Consider the following 20,373-nt stretch of genomic DNA (forward strand, 5'->3'; position numbering starts at 1 on the left):
GTTCAATAGCACAATCTGTCACTTACTGAAATCTAAATTACCTCTTAGCAAAAACATAATTTAAAAATAATACAGATCAAAGTAAGAAAATCTTGTCAGTTCCTCCCCAAATTTGTATTTTTTTAATGATTTGCTTTTCATTTCCCTCCATCTAACACATCTTGCTATGTGAATAAGTGAATTGAAAAAAACTAAGGATAAAGCACTAATACTATTATACCACTTTCTGTACATTTACCATATAAAAAGTAATTTCATGAATCTTGATGAAGAATGGGATGGGAGAGGGACTGGGAAATGGGATGGTTGCAGGTGGAAGGGAGGTTATGGGGGGAAAAGCCACTATAATCCAAAAGTTGTACTTTGGAAATTTATTAAATAAAAGTTGAAAAAAAGTAATTTCAAAACAGCTATGAAATGCTAAGGCATACTAAGTGATAAAAATAATTGATAATAGTCAAAGCTGATTTTTCACTTTTAAAGAATTACTCAAGAAATCTCATTGTGATCAATTGGTTGGGACAGGCTCAAGGCTTTCCCTGCCACTGATACTGAATCTCTCTCTTCCTCAGTTACCTACTTAACCAAAAGCTTTTCTTGTACATCAAGTTGTTTATTAAATATACAATAAAAAATTACTTTACATAATATGTACTCTTTAAAACACTGTATATAAATAGTATTTATTTTTAAAATAAATCTTTTGGTTCAATGCACCAAAAATTTTAAATTTTTTGTTTTCACTTCATTTGAAAGGCAGAGACAGAGACAGACAGACAGAGACAGAGAGATCGTCCATCCCCTGGTTTGCTCCCCAAATGCTTGCAACACCCAGGGTTCAATCAGGCTAAAGCAAGAGCCTGGAAGTCAAGCTCAATAACCCAGGTGGGCAGCAGGGACCCATGCATTGGAGCTGCCTCTCAAGGCACTCAGTTGGAAGCTGAATTGGAAGTGGAGGAGCCTGAACTTCAATCAAGCACTCCAACATGAGATGTGCATCCCTAGCAGCAATTTCATCTCTGAACTAAACACTCACCCCATGAATGTTTATTTTAAAGGTCAATAAAATTTAGAAAATATTAAAGTGAAATGAACACTATGAGAAACGGTGACTTGATCAGCCCTCGCCCTGACTGTTGATGAACAACTTAATATGTTATCCCTCTTAGTATTTTTTTTGTTTGTTCTACTTAATACATTTGGTTGAGTACTGTAATCAATACACAATTATTCTTAAGTGCTGAAACGTAACTGAAAAGTGATCGCTGTTAAATATAAGAGTGGGAATAAGAGAGGGAAGAGATGTGCAATTCGGGACATGCTCAAGCTGACTTACCTCAAACGGTAGAGTTAGAGACATACCTGGGGATTCCAATTCAATCCCATCAAGGTGGCATGTACCAATGCCATCTCACTAGTCCCAGTGATCAATTTCTGTTCACAATTGATCGTAATGATAGGACTAAGAACCAAAGGGATCACATAAACAAGACTAGTGTCTGCAAATACTAACTGATAGAATAAAAAAGGGAGAGAACGATCCAACATGGGAAGTGAGATACCCAGCAGACCCATAGAATGGCAGATGTCCTCAACAGCACTCTGGCCTCAGAATCAGCCCTTAAGGCATGTGGATCCGGCTGAAAAGCCCATGAGAGTATTACAGGCATGGAAAGCCAAGACACTCTGGGGGAAAAAAAAAAAAAAAACCTAAATGAAAGATCTCCACGAGTGAGATCCCAGTGGAAAGAATGGGTCATCAAAGAAGGAGGTACCTTTCTCTGAAGGGAGGAGAGAACTTCCACTTTGCCCATGGCCTTGTCTAAATATGATCAGAGTTGGTGAACTCAGGGGGCTTCCATAGCCTTGGCAACTCATGACAAGAGACTAGGGTGATTACTGATGCCATAAACAAGAGTGTCAATTTGTTAAGTCAACAACAGGAGTCACTGTGCACTTACTCCTCATGTAGGATCTTTGTCCTTAGTGTGCTGTACATTGAGATTTAATGCTATAACTAGTTCTCAAACAGTATTTTTCACTTTATGTTTCTGTGTGGGAGCAAACTGTTGAAATCTTTACTTAATGTATGCTAAACTGATCTTCTGTATATAAAGAGAATCAAAAATGAATCTTGATGTGAATGGAAGGGGAGAGGGAGTGGGAAAGGGGAGGGTTGCGGGTGGGAGGGACATTATGGGGGGGAGCCATTGTAATCCATAAGCTGTACTTTGGAAATTTATATTCATTAAATAAAAGTTAAAAAAAAGGAATAAAAAGTTAAGTTGAAATTTCTTACAGGAAAAATACTTAATACCTAATTTTCTAATATTTCTGCTAAAAAGATTAGACATCTAATCATGAGCAAAATGTCTTTTCATAGATTGGCATTGAATAAAATAGAGTGCAAATATCTAATAACAATTTCATTATCAAAAATGGATTAGGATATCAAGGAATTACAATGAGCACAGGCTTCTGCTCAGAATCCCAACCCCAATCATTAACACACGTAGGACTGCAGGAAAATTACTCTTTCTAAGCTTTGCATACCATGCCTATTAGTAGGGATACAGAAATGTAAAATATGTATTCATAGCAAGGTATTATTAAGTGTTTTATAATAGAATGAATTTATTTAAGTACTTAATACGTTTATATGTGAAATCTAAAAATGTCAAACTCATAGAAGTAGAAAGTAGAATGGTGGCTATCAGAGACTGGGCAGATGAGACTTGGAGGTTGGAAAGATGTTGGTCAAAGATACAAAGTTTCATGGATTTCTTATTATCTATTTCCAAATTGCTTAAAGAGTAAAATTTAAAGATTCTTACCAAAAAATAAGCCTGAGAGATTAAATATTAATTATATAGTAATCACACTATAATATATGCATTTATCAAAATAGCATGCTGTATTCCATAAATATATACAATTATTTGTGAATTAAACATTTAAAAATAATATGATAGCCTAAAGTATTTCATGTATAATTCCAAAGGTATTCAATTATCCTCCTATGTGATAAGTCTAGTACATTATTTCATTAATCATTTTCTGCAAAATTCTGATTCAATTGGTACTTACTAGGCCAATTATTATAACATGCTGTTCTGGAAATATTAATTTTTCTTTTGGATGATGTCTTAAAATACATGCATTTTTATTAATACAGTATACCTTTTTCTGTTTTCCCAAAATATCTATTATTTATCTTTGAAATTTTGCTTTTTATTCTTCTCAAATCACTTTATTATTTACAATGAATTGCAAAAAAGATTTTAAAAATATTTTTCTTTAGAATCCAATAAAATGTTCTCAAATTTCATAAAGAAAAATACAGGGTTCAGCGCTGGGGTGTAGTGGGTAAGGCTGCCGCCTGCAGTGCCAGCATCCCATGTGGGCACCAGTTTGAGTCCCGGCTGCTCCACTTCCAATCCAGCTCTCTGGTATAGCCTGGGAAAGCAATGGAAGATGGCCCAAGTCCTTGGGCCCTGCACCTGCATGGGAGATCCAGAAGAAGCTCCTGGCTCCTGGCTTCAGATCAGCACAATTCCGGCTGTTGTAGCAAATTGGGGAGTGAATCAGTGGATGGAGGACCTCTCTCTCTCCCTCTCTCTCCCTCTCTCTGCCTCTCTCTGCCTCTCCTCCCTCTCTGTATCTCTGACTTAAAAATAAATAAATAAATCTCTAACAAAAAAAGAAAAATATATAGGCAAGTATGGCAACAACAAATCCAATAGGAAGAAGGTATATGAGAGCATTTGGCCTATCAAAAATAAAAATATATTACAAAATATAAACAATTCAGTCTCTGTGGCATTGGTTTAATAATTAAAAATGGAATAGAACAAAATAGAAATTCTAGAAATATAATCTAGCAAGTATATTACTTTAGTATATAATACAGACTTTATTTTAAATCATCAGATAAGCATTTATTAAATGACTACATGTGTTTGATGATTTAAAAACTTGAACTGGAATGCTACATAACAACAAAGAGAAATGATATTCAAGTAAGTTGAATACATTCCCTTTTTATCCCAGACATGATCACTGTCGATTTTCTCTACTTGCATTGAGCTGTTCTTTTCCCAGCCATCATTTGTCTGAGGACTCAAGTCCTACTTCATTGAGTTAATGGAAGCTGCCAGACATATACCTATCTACAATTGATTTCTCTTCTACCTGCTTTCTGTTGCATAAAAGTCAGTTTTTGAAAGATAAATTTCTGACCCTCTAGTTCTAAACATTGTGCACTTGCTCACATGACTTGCAACTCACATGTATTGAATTACTTATTAGTTTTGGTTTAGTTTCTCTCTATACATAGATATAAGATATATGAGAGGTCAGCTTTTATTGACTTTTATTGACTATTTAGTAAGAATATGGAGATTAAAAAGCTAAATGTAAAAAACTGAAAACATGAAAATTCTAGAAGAACATCTGAATGTTTTTCTGCTAAAAGTGTAGCCTTTTTCAAGACATAAAATTATGGAGAGGAGGCATAGGTGGAAAAGTTGGTAGATTTTATTATATTAAAATTCAAATTTTCATATCACAAAATACTATATGCATATAATGTCTTATATATGAATGTTATGAAGCTATAAACAGCCAAAACTCATATAAACTGGAGGAATAGGCAGCAAGAAAAGAATCACTTTATAAGCAAAATGGTAATTGCAAAATAGTATGACAACACAATTTAAAAATAGATGACAGATGAAAAAAGGCAATGCATAGGATAAAGAAATGCAAACAACAAAGTAAATATAAAAAATAGTAAAGAGCTGTTGTGAAATGCATTAGAAAACACAACTAGGACTCCAATATTAAAATGCTGTTCAATTAAAGAGTTGAACTACATTTTTCAATAAAGAAGTTAATAAAGTAAAAAATGTGAAAAAATGACATTTGTTTATAATAATTGAAAATGTAAATTTACTTGTGCTGAAAAATGGTGAAATGAGTATTATAATCATTTAATATATGCATCCATTTAACTTATAATTTCAAATTCTAAGAAGATGGCAAAAAGAAATAAGCATAAGCATATGCAGAACTGATAAATGTACATTAGCCTTATCTATGTTAATGAAAAATAAAAAAACAATAAATTACAATGCTTCTTTAGTATAAAATAATTTTTAACCATACAAATTATGTGAAAACCGTTAACCTTACAATGCACACAAAATTTCCAATTGGGAGTGAACCCAACTGTCCTTTTTAAATGATCCAAGTTCCTACCTCTACATAATTGTCACACTATTTTAATGATTATCGCTTTATAAGCCTTGATACTTAGTAGGGCAAATGATGATCTTTTCATTACTTTTTTCTGATTAAAACTTTACTGGCTAGCCTCACAAGTTCATTCTTTGAACTTCTGAATTATTTTGTCAAATTCCATTATAAATTTTATATTTCAAAATGTATGGTAATTAATTATAAAATAATTTAGAGAGAATTCACATCTGTTCAATATTAAATCTTCTGTCAGTATTTGTCTTTACTTAGTCTAATCTTTTAAAAACCTCGCTCCTGTTCTTCTCTAGCACACAGAAATTTCTTTCTGAAGTTGCCAGAGATTTTTGATTTTTAATTCAATGGGACACCTATTTATACTTTGCCTGTTCACATCATTTGACACTGTTAACCACTCTCTCCTGAGAGAAAAAAGAAACTTACTTTCTTAAATAGCTGTTTATATTCATGCTTAATTTGTATTTCTAAGATATGATGAAAAATTGTGCTAGCAGAGTCTTTCATAAGACTCATGTATACCCTAAGTTTAAACTTCACATTAAATATAGTTTTTATCATCACTGCTTTACTGTTTCACATGACTCAACTTTCTCTATTACATCAATTCATATTTACTTACATATTATCTAATTTCTTCCAAGTAATTTAATAGATCAATCTGGTTTACTTGATAAGTATGAAAAATTTATAAACCAAATACTCTCCAAATAAATAGTTAAAAAACTTGAAACAGTTATTTATACAACGTTAAACTTTAAAAATCTTACCTCTCCACATAAATACTCTTGCTGGTTCCCAAAGCATACAAACTAGTCAGGATTCTATAACAAGACACCTGTACATCTTCCACTGAAGAAAAAAGAAAATCTCACTTGAAAATAAACACACTTAAACACTGTTCTGAGAAATCTTAGGCTAAAACTAAAATTACACATAAAAGGAATTATAATATTTTAACACTCAGAAAAGGAAAAAAATAGATTACAACGTGAAATATAAAAAGCTTTTCTCAAAATACTTTTCTTTACAGAACTGAAAGTATTCTGAAGAATGTGCTATTACTATTCAGAACATTCTCAGACAGAATTTTCTTTTAATTTTTCTCTATGTAGAAGAATAAAGGATTTATGCAAGAACAGAGACTTAGGGGTATTTGGGGGTATTTTACTAATCATAGAATTCTAGTTTTGCTGCATGAAAATTGGCTAAAACCTAAAATCAGGTGGTACTGAACCACCCTAAAAGGCCAATTACCAAGACAGACTTTAACTCAGTAGTTGAAAGATTGGAAACAATCTTCTTTGACTTAGAACCAATGCAGATACATTTAATTCTGCAAATCATATGATTCAACTGCATGAGAAAATTCACATGATAAGAGGCACTGTAGAAATAGTACAATTTGGAACCTGCATTTCCACAATGTGGAAGTTATAGTCCATAAGCAGCACCTCACCGGTTCTCTCTGAGTTCATGCAATTCACCAATCTTTTTGCTATAAGAATGGCTTCTACAACTCAAATGTTAACCTATACTATTTTGTTTAAAACAAGCATTTCCATGTATAAGCAGCGTGTGAATAACTTAGATGTGGCTTTGACAATTCTGAAGGTACTGTGCCAAGAATGAGATTCCAAGATTTACATACATATTAGATCTTCTCCAAACTGATGTTGGCCAATATGTTCAAATAATGACGACAGCATTGGCAACAGAGCCACTGTGGTGTAATTGATAATCTGAGTGACACCTCTGGGTTGGTTTCGGGTGTGGGTGAATTGGCCCTGCTTAAGGTTTTCCATCGTCTTCTCCAGATCCTCCGCAGCGTTGTCCAGAAAGGCTCTGAGAGCACTTTTAACACTCTCCAGGCCTGTCTTCATCACAGTCCTAGAGAGGAAATAAAGGGGGACAAAAAATACAAATAAAACACAGCACCATGCGAAGTTTTCATCTCCAATACGGCATCTGTCTAGTTAACTCATGTTTTAAATCAAGACAAAAATAATTTCTAAAGATACACTTGAAGATACAGGAACACTGCCAGGTAAATGGCCTTGCCAGGTGCCTTCATAGCCAACTTCATTAGGACACTGGAGCAGAATCTAATGCTAATGCTTTGCTTTCCAACCATCATCACACATTCTGAGAATATCTATTTTATAACAAAATATACAATATATATATTATATATATATAACCGGCTCCTCAACTGGTTTAGTTAATCCCAATTCCAACAAAATGAGAATGTTTCCTGAGGCAGCAAGTATCAAAGTTATATTTAATGCCACTGTGCTATACCAAGTTACATAAAAAAAAATTGTGCTTTAAAAGGTAGCAATTAAACCTTTTCTTTTTTTAACTTTTATTTAATAAACATAAATTTCCAAAGTAAAACTTTTGGATTATAGCAGCTTTTTCCCCCATAACCTCCCTCCCACCCGCAACCAACCCATCTCCCACCCCCTCTCCCATCCCATTCTTCACCAAGATTCATTTTTAATTATCATTATATACAGAAGATCAACTTAGTATATACTAAGTAAAGATTTCAACAGACTGCACCCACACAGACACACAAAGTATAGAGTACTGTTTGAGTACTAGCTATAGCATTAATTCATATTGTACAACACATTAAGGACAGAGATCCTACATGGGGAGTAAGTGCACAGTGACTCCTGTTGTTGATTTAACAACTGACACTCTTATTTATGACGTCAGTAATCACCCGAGGCTCTTGTCATGAGCTGCCAACGCCATGGAAGCCTCTTGATTTGTCAACTCCTATCTTACTTAGACAAGGCCATAGTCAAAGTGGAAGTCCTCTCCTCTCTTCAGAGAAAGGTACCTCCTTCTTTGATGGCCTGTTCTTTCCGCTGGGATCTCACTCACAGAGATCTTTCATTTAGGTTTGTTTGTTTGTTTGTTTGTTTTTGCCACAGTGTCTTGGCTTTCTACGCCTGAGAAACTCTCATGGGCTTTTTAGCCAGATCCGAATGCCTAAAGGGCTGATTTTGAAGCCAGAGTGCTGTTTCAGATCCAGTGAAGGCTGACCTTCATCCTGCAGTGATACGCTAATAGAACTATTGATTTCTGGCAGGAAAAACAAGCATACTGTGGTGTTTCTTTACTTCGTTGATTTCAGAAAGTACCTTACATAAAACCTTAAACACAAGGATGTATAATCAAAGTGAATCATAGAATATTGTTTTTAATTAGGTTTACGTGAACTAAATGTGTGACTTAATGGCTTAGTCAATTTGCATTAAACAAACTGATTTTTTTTTAATTTGGTAAGGAAGCTGGATTTCTAGTCAAATAGTTAATAGGTAGAGTTATAAAGTACAGACTTGGAGATTTGTCTGTCCTTGAGCTTATTGTCTAATAAATATTCTTTTCTCATTTGTAAAATAAAAATGAAACTCTTATGCTTTCTATAAAGCTAAATGTTTTAATGAGTGTTCAGGACATCTACTATGTCTGGAAATGAATAAAACCTCTAGAGTTGGCAGCTCATCCTTTTTCCCTCACTTGATGTATTCCCAAATCAATCTTTAGTTATATTCCTAGCTGCCACAGAAATTAAAATAACCTATGTATTATTACAAAACAAATTGCCACTGTAATACTCATTTTCAAAACTTTTTATTTTTCCCTGTACTAAAGTCTTTATTACAATTTCAAATAAAATCAAGATTCTATGTCCTTAACATATATAACATTCTACTATAACGTTTTTATATTAACTCATCTAGAACAGATTAATCCATTTACCTTGCATCCAAAGTCTGTCCCAAAATATGAAGACAGTTGACAATAGATGTGGCATCATTTCCTAAAGGGGAAACAACATGCTGTATAAACTGCCCTGTGAATTATGCTCTTTGTGTTTTATTAATATATGGTGCTCCAAAAATTAGTCAATGACAATTCAGTAATAACCCATTTAAATAGATTTTCTTTTAATAATCAAGTTTAAAATCATGCAATTTTTTTTGCTTAAAAGTGGTTATGCAAATGTAAGTAGAAAAGCAATAATGCATGTCTCATCAAATAGCTGACATGCTCAGGAAGCGTTCAAAAGCACTGCATCAGACTCAAAGAGTTTTAAAAATACTCCCCTCTCATATTAGCTCATTATAGTTCCAGAGTACACTCTATGCAAACGTTCTAAATCAGCTCATATCCTCTATAAGAACAGGTGTCCTCTAAGTCTAATACAAGTGGTAGGCTATGTTAAATAAATTTAATTTCACTTTAATTACCCAAACTGTCTATTCTTATTGTGTTTAACTGCATTGAGATGAATTACATTGTCTGAATTCACTTTCATTAAGGTAAATTAATTTACCTGAATGCTGCTGATCTTTAAAGCACGAAATCACCATGTAAAACAACATCAGAGGCTATCAAAGTTAAATAATAGACTCATAAGATATTTGAAACCTAAAGAACTATTCTTGAAAGTAATATGAAATTCACTCATTTTGATTGGCATGTTTTATCAGAAAGTACAGATGTTTGAGTGATATTTTTCTGCTTTGTGACAGGGATACAGAAAAGCAAAGAAAAAGTGATTAACCTGAAATAGCAATTTTACTTTAAAAAACAGTGGGCTGCTACCAGTTCAGTTCCTCATTCTACACTTTTACAGCACACACACACACACACACACAAAATCATCTACTGGGTGCTGAGGTTGACAGGGTGACATCTTCTATTTGAACATTAGTTTTTATAACACTAGAATATGTTACATTCTTTATACAAGTATTCTAGAATGTATTACTTAAATATACCTAGAAATTAATAATTGCCTTAGAACATGGGCATGTCAGTTTATTAATATGATACTACACTTAAAATAAGGTATTTATTACTGACACTCCGAGTTCTTAATAACAAAGGCTTTATTCATCTTGTGCTTCAAATCTTAGAATTTCTGGCAGTAATGGAGACAAAGTGGGAAGAAAGCCAGAACTTGTTATTGCTCTGACTATTGATAGATGCTAATCCTAGGGTATCTGCTGTAGACTTTAGAAGTTTAATTCACTTAAATATTCATTCATTAAAAATAGACAGACTTTCAGCATTCTTGTGGTACTTGTGTTTAATAGAGTATCTAGATAATGAGTCAATAAGAGGAAAAAGATTAGCATATAACATAGCATCAGGGTATAATAAAATATAGAAAGCAAGTTATAAAAATAAAGCAACTGGAAAGAGTAATATAGTGTGTGGTCATGAGTCCCTCCACTTGGTGGTATTTGCATAGAGATTCCTATGACATAAAGGGAAAAAGCATGCATGGATGAGGGAGGAAGGCTCAGATGTAGAAACAGCATGAACAAAGGTTCTGAGGCAGAAAATGAACCTGTGTTCCACGTGAGGGAGTAAAATTAGCTACGTCAGCTAGGTTAAGGGGAAAGAACTTGGATTTAGTGTACAAGGATGCAGATAGGTCAGGTTCTAGAGATTTCAGATTGAGCAAACACTACAGATATTTTAAAATGCAACAGGATGGCTTTCTTCACTTTTGAGTAGAATAGGTACTAATTATTCATAGTGTAAAAGGATCAATTCCAAACACGTGAAACCCTGGAAGAGCAAGAGCAGAAGTTAGTTGGGAAGTTTACTTCAAAACCTGATTCATTTGATTGATGATGGTGAATTTGGATTAGGCTATTAGTGAAGATATCTTTTCAGGATTTTCTTACAGATTGAACGTGAGGTGAGAGAGAAAAGAGTTCAGGGTATCTGCAAGGTTTTCGGTCTGAGCAGTTGAGTGAATGGTGTTACATTTAATGATCTGTACAGGGAACCAGGGTGCTCAAATTAATTTAGGAGGTGGGTGGGGGGAGCTCCTGATCTGGACTTTAGATATGTTAAATACGATGCGCCTTTCAGTGATTGAGGTAGAGATGTGTGGACTGGGTGACAGATATAAAAATCAGCTATCTGAGCTGGAGCTGTCAATGTGAGCATCAGCAAATACAGATAATTTTTAAAATCATGGATCTGGCCGGCGCCGCGGCTCACTAGGCTAATCCTCTGCCTAGCGGCGCCGGCACACTGGGTTCTAGTCCCGGTTGGGGCGCCGGATTCTGTCCCGGTTGCCCCTCTTCCAGGCCAGCTCTCTGCTGTGGCCAGGGAGTGCAGTGGAGGATGGCCCAAGTGCTTGGGCCCTGCACCCCATGGGAGACCAGGAAAAGCACCTGGCTCCTGGCTCCTGCCACCGGATCAGCGCGGTGCGCCGGCCGCAGCTCGCCGGCCGCGGCGGCCATTGGAGGGTGAACCAACAGCAAAGGAAGACCTTTCTCTCTGTCTCTCTCTCTCACTGTCCACTCTGCCTGTCCAAAAAAAAAAAAAAAACATCATGGATCTGAAAGAAATTAGTCAGCATGAAGATGAATGTAGAACAAGGTCCCAGGGTCTCCAGTATTTGAAGTTAAAGAAAATGAGAAAGCAGTCAGAAAATGAGAGAAGGCGACTCGGGAAGAAGGGCTGCCTGAGTCTTAGGTGACTAAGCTTCGTCACTGATTCAGAGAGCATGGTCCCTCATTCTCTTCCTAGAACACATCATTTTTTTTCCTGTACCTTTCCGTTCTGAACTGCTGATCTCCAGTGTTTGTGCTTTGTACTGAATTTACCCATGCCCTTTCCCTAAGGGAGCCAGAGATATTTTATACCTCTACTCATATAGACTCAAGAGCTGAGGTTTTACTTTGCTGTGTTCCCTGCACCTAGACTACAGTCTGATGTACAAGAGGCACTCGATTAAATATTTGTGGGATGACTGTGGGGTGTATGTAGGATAGGAAACAACAACAATCTCCAAACAAGTTCTGTGGCTCCTATAAAAAGGTATCCTGGGAATCTGAGCTTTCTGTGGTTGCTGTAGTAACAAACTATTGGATACATCTACATTTACGTTTTGGTATACCCCTTATTAGACACAGAACAATTTCAAATGGAAACACCTTAAAGTAAATGTGCATTAAGGAATGCAGCAAAGAGTATTAATTGAGTTGATATTTTAATTTTCAGACCAAGAGAAAGCATGGATCCTATTAGAAGGTTTTACAGCCCTAGAATAACTGTTAGCCTTGGGATACACCTGCAGGAAGGTATTTAAATAAAGTAAGAACAGCCTGAATACTGCTTTCCTTAAAACCGCCCACATCACCACAAACATAATTCAATCACATTACTAGTAAGAACAGGAAGGGTAAAACTGGAAAGTGGTGATTGGATTTTCTCGTATTTGTTTATGTAATAGCTTAACTGCTCTGTGTAGCATAAAAACTGGAAATTTAATACTTTCAACTCATGCATTAAGGTCCCAGCTACTTCCTTTGATCTAAAATATACCTCTCCTCACATGTAAGCACTCAGAAAAACACTTTGGGGTTGTATGTTTGTCTTAAGATGGCATGTTTGGGGGCCAGCACAGAGTGCTGGCATCCCACTGGGCACTGGATTGATTCCTGACTGCTCCACTTCCAATCCATCTCTCTGCTACGGTCTGGGAAAACAGTAGAAGATGATCCAAGTACTTGGGCCCCTGCGCCCATGTAGGAGACCTCCAAGAAGCTCCTGGCTCCAGATCAGCCCTGCTCTGGCCGTTGTGCCTATTTGGGGAGTAAACCTGTAGATCTAAAACCTTTCTGTCTCTCTGTCTCTGTCTCTGTCTCTGTCTCTCTCTCTCTCCCCCTCTGCCTTTCAAATAAATATGTTTTTTTAAAAAGATGGTGTGTTTGTATCAATGCATGCTGACTATATATGAGCATAAAAGATACAGAATTAAAGTCATATCTCATAATGTAATTCTAATAACACCATAAAGCACTGAGTGTTAAATAACATTATAAAAACTCATAATACAACTCTCTAAATAATAAAAACAGTTAAAATATATAATATAAATAACATTAGTAAGGTTTTTTTTGCATTTTAACCTCAAATTGTTTTTGTGATTTTTAATACAAATCACTCAGTGATTCTCAGTGTTAGCTCTAATTTCACATATCATTTACCACTTCCACCTGATAGTGTGATAGCTATGTTGACTTTGGAAACAGCAATAGCAGCATTCTAAAGTTGGTTCTTTTTTAGTTTTCTAATGGGCTTTGAAATAGTGGCTCATTATATTCTCCGCTATAAAAAAATGATTAATACTAGCAGAGTCCTTATTAATAACAGAAAATGAAACTATACCAGAATATATAAACTTCTCTCAAAATTATGAGGAGATAGAAATTGAAAAGTGTCAATGACTTGAATATTTCTAAAGTCTGCAATACCAAAAACAACAAAATTATTGATTCCTTTATTTTGGTAAGATGTTTCAATTAAACATGAGACCATGTTTTGTATACTCTCATATCCTATTAACTTATCCTTAAATAAATTATCCTATAATGCTATGTCCAATTGAAAGAAATAGCTACATTTCTTGGGTAGTATCTTCTGATATTCCTTTTTATTACAGGTAACTGATTCTAATTTTTCTGAATTTATTGCTCTATAAGAAATGAATTCTTTTATAGTACACCTAATTAAATCTAGGAAACTTGTTTTTGCCATGCATGCTTCCATAGGACTACACAACTTTTAAATGAGTAAAAGATTTTCATGATCTTCCAATTATGAATAACAGTGATCATCAAAGAACTGCAGATAGTGTCTGAAAAAGCCATTACATTCTCAAAGTAATGGCATGTCCAGTGCTCAGATATGCACAACACTCAGAGCTTCTCAAATGACTTTCCTGTTACTATATGTGCTTCTAAACACAAACAAGTACAATCAGAACCTTGATTGGGATAATACACACAAATTTCATTTTCTCATATCTCCTAATTTAGGGTATCAGTCATCATTTTTAAAGACATGAGTGGGTTCTGGAAGAAGTATCAAAATATCAAATAAACTTCTCACTAATTTATTGATCAAGGAGAGTTACTAATTGTTAGTTCATTATATTTCCTTATTTGTTTCCACTCATAAAACTTGTCCAAACATAAAATTAACATTTCTGCACTGGCTTGAAGTAGGCACGCAAATTTCCAGTGTTTTAATCAAGGCCATTGCTTGATTTTCAATATATGATAATGCTTATCTTTTTCAATACTCCTGTAGGTCTATAATAGATGAGACTGATGCTTGCAGAGGGGATGATCATTGTGAGCACAGTGTAGAGAGGCAAGAGGGAATTCACAAGGAATGGTTAGTGTGCTCTTGGAGTAATAAGAGAAAGATGTTTCTAGAGGGCCTCAGTATAGTAATGGACAGAGATAGAAATCTTCAGGTCTGCATCCTTACATCCCAAGAGATTGACTCACACATAGCAGACACAGAATAGATGCGTATTGAGTGAGTATATTATGGCATCCAATTTATTTTCACCTGTAAACATAAAGCCCACTAGAAGCCCTGATATGCACACACCTGTGCCACCATCACTATTAACTCTGGATTCTTAGTTATCAGATCCTGCTTGCTCTGAAAAGAACAGAAAGGTTTCATTGAGCAGCAATAGGAAGGCTTATATATCTTCTTTTTTGTCAAGAAACCTTTTATTTAAGGTATGCAAACTTCAAGCATTTTATAAATACAACTTTAGAAACAGTGATTCTTCCAAAACTACATGCCATTCCACCTGCACTCCCACCCATCTTTCTCCTCCCTCTACTATTCCCATTCTTATTTTTTATTAAGAGCTATTTTCAGTTAACTTTATACACATAAGATTAATTCTATACTAATTAAAGAATTCAATAAATAGTATGAAAAAAACTGCTCCTCAACAGTTGAGACAAGGGCTATTCAAAGACATCACATCTCAAAGTGTCAGTTTCACTTCTATAAGTTACCTTTTAGGTGCTCTATTAGTTAGCATAGATCAGGGAGAATATATGGCATTTGCCCTTTTGGGACTGGCTTTTTTCACTAAATATGATGTTTTCCAGATTCATCCATTTTTTACAAATGACAGGATTTCATTTTTTTTTAACCAGTATGTAGTATTCCATGGTGCACATATCCAATAATTTCTTTATCCAGTCTTCAGATGATGGACGTTTGGGTTGAACTGATATATTAGGTATTGTGAATTGAGCTGCAATATAAACGGGGGTACAGATAACTCTTTTATTTGCTGATTTCATTTTCTTTCAGTAAATTCCCAGAAATGGGATGGCTGGGCCATATGGTAAGTCAATATTTGGATTTCTGAGGTATCTCCATGCTATATTCCACACTGGCTATACCAGCTTACATTGCCACCAGCAGTGGATTAGGATACCTTTCCCCCACATCCCCATCAATATTTCTTATTTGTTGATTTCTGTATGAAGGCCATTTTAACGAGGGTGAGGTGAACCCTCATGTGGTTTTGATTTGCATTTCCCTGAAGGCTAGCAATCGTGAGCATTTTTTTTTTTATGTGTGTGTTAGCCATGTGGATTCCTCTTTTGAAAAATGGCTGTTAAAGTCCTTTGCCCATTTCTGAACTGACTTGTTTTGCTGCTGTTGAGATACTGGAGCTTTTTATACATTTTGAATATTAATCCTTTATCAGATGCATACTTTGCAAATAATTTCGCACATTCTGTCAGTTGCATCTTCATTTTGCTGAGTTTCTTTTGTAGTGCAGAAGCTCCTCAGTTTAATGTAATCCCATTTGTCAATTTTGGCTTTGATTGCCTGTGCCTATGGGGTCTTCTCCCAGAACTCTATGATGGTACTGGGTCATAGATTTAGGTCTCTGAATCATTTTGAGTGGGTTTTTATGTATAGTGTAAAGTAGGGATCTTGCTTCATATTTCTGCATGTGAAGATCCAGTTTTCCCAGCACCATGTCTTGAAGAGACTGTCCTTGCTCCAGGTATTGATTTTAGCTCCTACCTCAAAAATAAGTTGGTTGTAGATGCATGAGTTGATTTCTGGAGTTTCTATCTTGTTCCACTGGTCTATCCATCTGATTTTGTACCAGTACCAGGCAGTTTGGATTATAACTGCCCTCTATTATGCTTTGAAATCTGGTATTGTGGTGCCTCCAGCTTTGTTTTTATTGTATAATATTGCTCTAGTTATTTGTGGTCTCCTGTGTTTCCATAAGCATTTCAGCATCATTTTTTCTATATCTGAGAATTACGCCCTTGGTATTTTGATTGAGATTGCATTGAATCTGTAAATTGCTTTTGGTGGTATGCACATTTGGATGATACTGATTTGTTGAATCCACGAACATGGAAGATTTTTCCAATTTATTTTGTGTCTTCTATTTATTTCTGTAATGTTTTGTAATTCTCATCACAGAGACATTTAATGTCTTTGGTTAGATATTCCAAAGTATTTTTTTTTTATAGCTATTGTGAATAAGACCAATCTTAGTAGTTCTTTCTCAGCCATGGCATTATCTGTGTATACAAAGGTTACTGATTTTTGTGCATTGATTTTTTTTAAAGATTTATTTATTTATTTGAAACACAGAGTTACACAGAGAGAGAAGAAGCAGAGGCACTCTCCAGTTGGCCGCAATGGCCAAATCTGCACCAATCCGAAACCAGGAGCTTGTATTCAGAAGTTTCTTCCGGGTCTCCCACACAGGTGCATGATCTTTCTGATACGTTGTTGGTTTTGAATGGCTGGTATTTTGTGGAGGATTTTTGGGTCTATATTCATCAGGGAAATTGGTCTGTAGTTCTCTTTCTCTGTTGTATCTTTTTCAGGTTTAGGAATTAAGGTGATGCTGACTTCATTGAAAGAGTTTGGGAGGATTCCCTCTCTTTCAATTGCTTTGAAATAGATTGAGGAGAATAGCAGTTGGTTCTTTTTTATTTTTTTAAAGATTTATTTATTTGGAAAGCAGAGTTACAGGAGGCCAAGACAGAGCGAGCAAGCGAGCGAGAGCGAGGTTTTCCATCCATTGGTTACTCACCAGATGGCCGCAATGGCAGGAACTGATCTGATCTGAATCCAGGAGCTTCTTCTGGGTCTCTCCACACAGGATCAGGGGGTCCAAGGTCTTGGGTCATCTTTTACCTCTTTGCCAGGCCATAACAGAGAGCTGGATTAGAAATAGAGTAGCTGGGACTCAAACTGGTGCCCATATGTGATGCCAGCACTACCGGCGGTGGCTTTACCTGCTAAGCCACAGCACCAGCCCCAGTTCTTCTTTAAATGTATAATAGAATTCAGCAGTGAGACCATCTTGTCCTGGGCTTGAGGGCCTTTATTACTGATTCAATTTCCATCTTGGTCGTTGGTCTGTTTAGGTTTTCTATGTCTTCATCACTCAATTTAGGTAGGTTTTATGTATACATACAGCTAAATCTGTTCACTTCTTCCAGGTTTCCCAGTTGGTTGGCATACAGCTCTTTGTGGTAATTTCTGATGATTCTTTGTATTTATATGGTATCCTTTGTTAAATTTCATTTTCCTCCCATTTCTGATTTTCCTGATTTGGGTCTTCTATTTTTTGGCTAGTAGGGCCAATTTTGTGTTTATTTTTTTCAAAAAAGCAGCTCTTTGTTCCATTGATTTTTCATTTTTTCAATTGTGTTTATTTCCTAATTTTAATTATTTCTTCTTTATTCCTACTCACTTTGGGTTTGATTTACTGATATTTTTCTAGACTCTTGAGATGCATTGATAGCTCATTTATTTGATGCCTTTCCAATTTCTTGATGTAGGCATCAATTGTTATAAACTTTCCTCTTACCACTGCTTTTGCTATAGTCTGTAAGTTTTTTTCTTTTTTCTTCAGAAACCTTTTAAGAAATATAAACTTCATATATTTCATAACAACTTTAAAAACATGGTTTTGATATGCTGTATTGTCATCTTTATTTGTTTCCTGATTTTTTTTTATTTCTCTTGATTTCTTCAATGACCCATTGGTCATTCAGAAGCATGTTGTTCAGTCTCGTTTGTTTCCATATGTTCTAGAGATTCCTGAGTTGTTGATTTCTGGCTTCATTCCATCAGGGTCAGAGAAGATGCATGGTATGATTTTGAGTTTTTTTTTTTTTGAATTTGCTGAGATGTGCTTTAGAGCACAGCATGTGTTCTATCCTATTGAAATTTCCATTCACTGGTGAGGAGAATGTGTATTCTGCAGCTATAGGATGAAAAGTTCAGTAGATATCTGTTAGGTCCATTTGGTTTATGGTGTTAATTATTTCTGTTGCTTCCTTGCTGATTTTCTGCCCGGTTGATCTGTTCATTGCTGAAACTGGGGTGTTGAAGTCCCCCATTACTATTGTATTGGAGTCTATGTCTCCTTTAGATCCCTTAATAAATCTTTCAAATAGCCAGGTGCCCTGTAATTATGTGCATATACATTTATTATAGTCACATCTTCCTGTTGAATTGATTTCTTTTTTTTTTTTGACAGGCAGAGTTAGAGAGAGAGAGAGAGAGAGAGGTCTTCCTTCTGTTGGTTCACTCCCCTAATGGCCGCTACAGCCGGTGCTGCACCGATCTGAAGCTAGGAGCCAGGTGCTTCCTCCTGGTCACCCATGCAGGTGCAGGGCCCAAACACTTGGGCCATCCTCCACTGCCTTCCTGGGCCACAGCAGAGAGCTGGACTGGAAGAGGAGGAGCAACCAGGACAGAATCTGGCACCCTGACCAGGACTAGAACCTGGGGTTCCGGCGCCACAGGCAGAGGATTAGCCTAGTGAGCTGCGGTGCTGGCCTGAATTGATTTCTTAATCATTAGATAGTGCCCTTCTTTGTCTCTTTTAACAGTTTTTTTTTGTCTATTCTGCCTGATATTAGTATGGATACACCAGTGCTTTTTTGCTTCCTGTTAGCATGGAATGTCTTTTAACATCTTTTCACTTTCAGTCTGTGTGTATCTTTGTAGGCAAGATGCATTCCTTGTAGGCAGCTAATAGATGGGTTTTGTTTTTCAAACCATTCAGCCAGTCTGTATCTTTTAACTGGAGAGTTGAGGCTATTTACATTCAAGGTGACTATTGGTAAGTGACAACTTGGCCCTGCTATTTTTCCATAAATATTCCCACTGCTTACTTTGGATTTCCTTTGTACTTTTACTGGGAGATTTTCTGCCTTCACCTTTTTTCATAGTGATGACCATGTTTCTGTGTGTAGCACATCCTTAAGTACATTTTGTAAGGCTGCTCGATTGCTGACATAGTGTCACACTCACCTCCTCTCCTCCAAAGAGACCAATGTCTGGGCACTGGCCCCAGTGGGTACAATATCATCCATGCTGCCACAAGAACCCCACAATGGATCCTTGCAGTCCTCAGTGTGAACACGACCCCACAGCAATGACCCTCACCAGGGAATTAGGGAGCCACAAATGTGAAGAGCCACCCACAATGACTGACCTAAGACCCAGTCACACCTTGTACCCTCCCATGCAGCCACAGTGTTTCACAGTCTGAGCACACAAGGCTCCCACAGTCCTGAGCACCCTGCCACCTCGCAGTCCTCCCTCCAGACTGTCGCCTCCTCTTGGCTGGTTTCTGAGCATGTAGACGCACACTGGTGCAGCTGTTACTTAGGTCCAAAGTGGTGCATGTCCTCTCTCAGATTGTTACAGAACACCAGTGCTAGGTGCTAGGTGGTCGGGGACAAGGAAACACGCCCCCCCCTTTTTTTCCTCTAGGTTGGCAGGTACACTGCCCCCACAGGGCTCCAAGCTGGACTCCCACGAGGCAGTTCCTGCAGCTTTATCACCAGTGGCTTGGGCTGCTGCAGTCTGGTGTCATCTCACCCTCCAAAGCTGGTGCTGAGGCTCTCTCGGCTGTTGGGGTTCTGAGTTGTATGCGTCCACACCCTCCACGTAGATCCACGGTGTCCCTCTATTTTGTGTGGAGTTTCCTCTGCATTTTTCTCCCTAACTCTTCCTTGAATTTTCACTCTCCCTGCTTCTTTTTTTTAACTGATTTCCCCTAGACTAGGGTGGTAAGCTCCCTCTCTATTCCATCATCTTGGGTTCCTCATATATCTAATTGCCCTACAGTTAGTCCTCACAATTCCCTGTTAATGAAAGGTAAGGGTGAAAATAAAGCCTTACTTCTTTAGTCAACATTGGCTATTTCAAAATGGCAATGAA

The 20,373-nt window shown here is 36.5% G+C and overlaps 1 protein-coding gene across 8 annotated transcripts in view; it reads right to left on the reverse strand.

Moving 5' to 3' along the window:
• The window catches only part of RYR2 (ryanodine receptor 2), a 772,754-nt gene that overhangs the window by 116,129 nt on the left and 636,252 nt on the right, over window positions 1–20,373 (reverse strand). For all 8 annotated transcript variants that reach the window (NM_001082757.1, XM_089311247.1, XM_089311246.1 and 5 more), the window contains 3 exon segments: window positions 6,045–6,126; window positions 6,926–7,164; window positions 9,052–9,112. In NM_001082757.1, coding sequence (NP_001076226.1) covers window positions 6,045–6,126; window positions 6,926–7,164; window positions 9,052–9,112 — 382 coding nt within the window.

Source organism: Oryctolagus cuniculus, chromosome 13 (assembly GCF_051225735.1).
Source record: "Oryctolagus cuniculus isolate XC-2025 breed Fujian yellow rabbit chromosome 13, ASM5122573v1, whole genome shotgun sequence".
Classification (NCBI taxonomy): Eukaryota; Metazoa; Chordata; class Mammalia; order Lagomorpha; family Leporidae; genus Oryctolagus; species Oryctolagus cuniculus.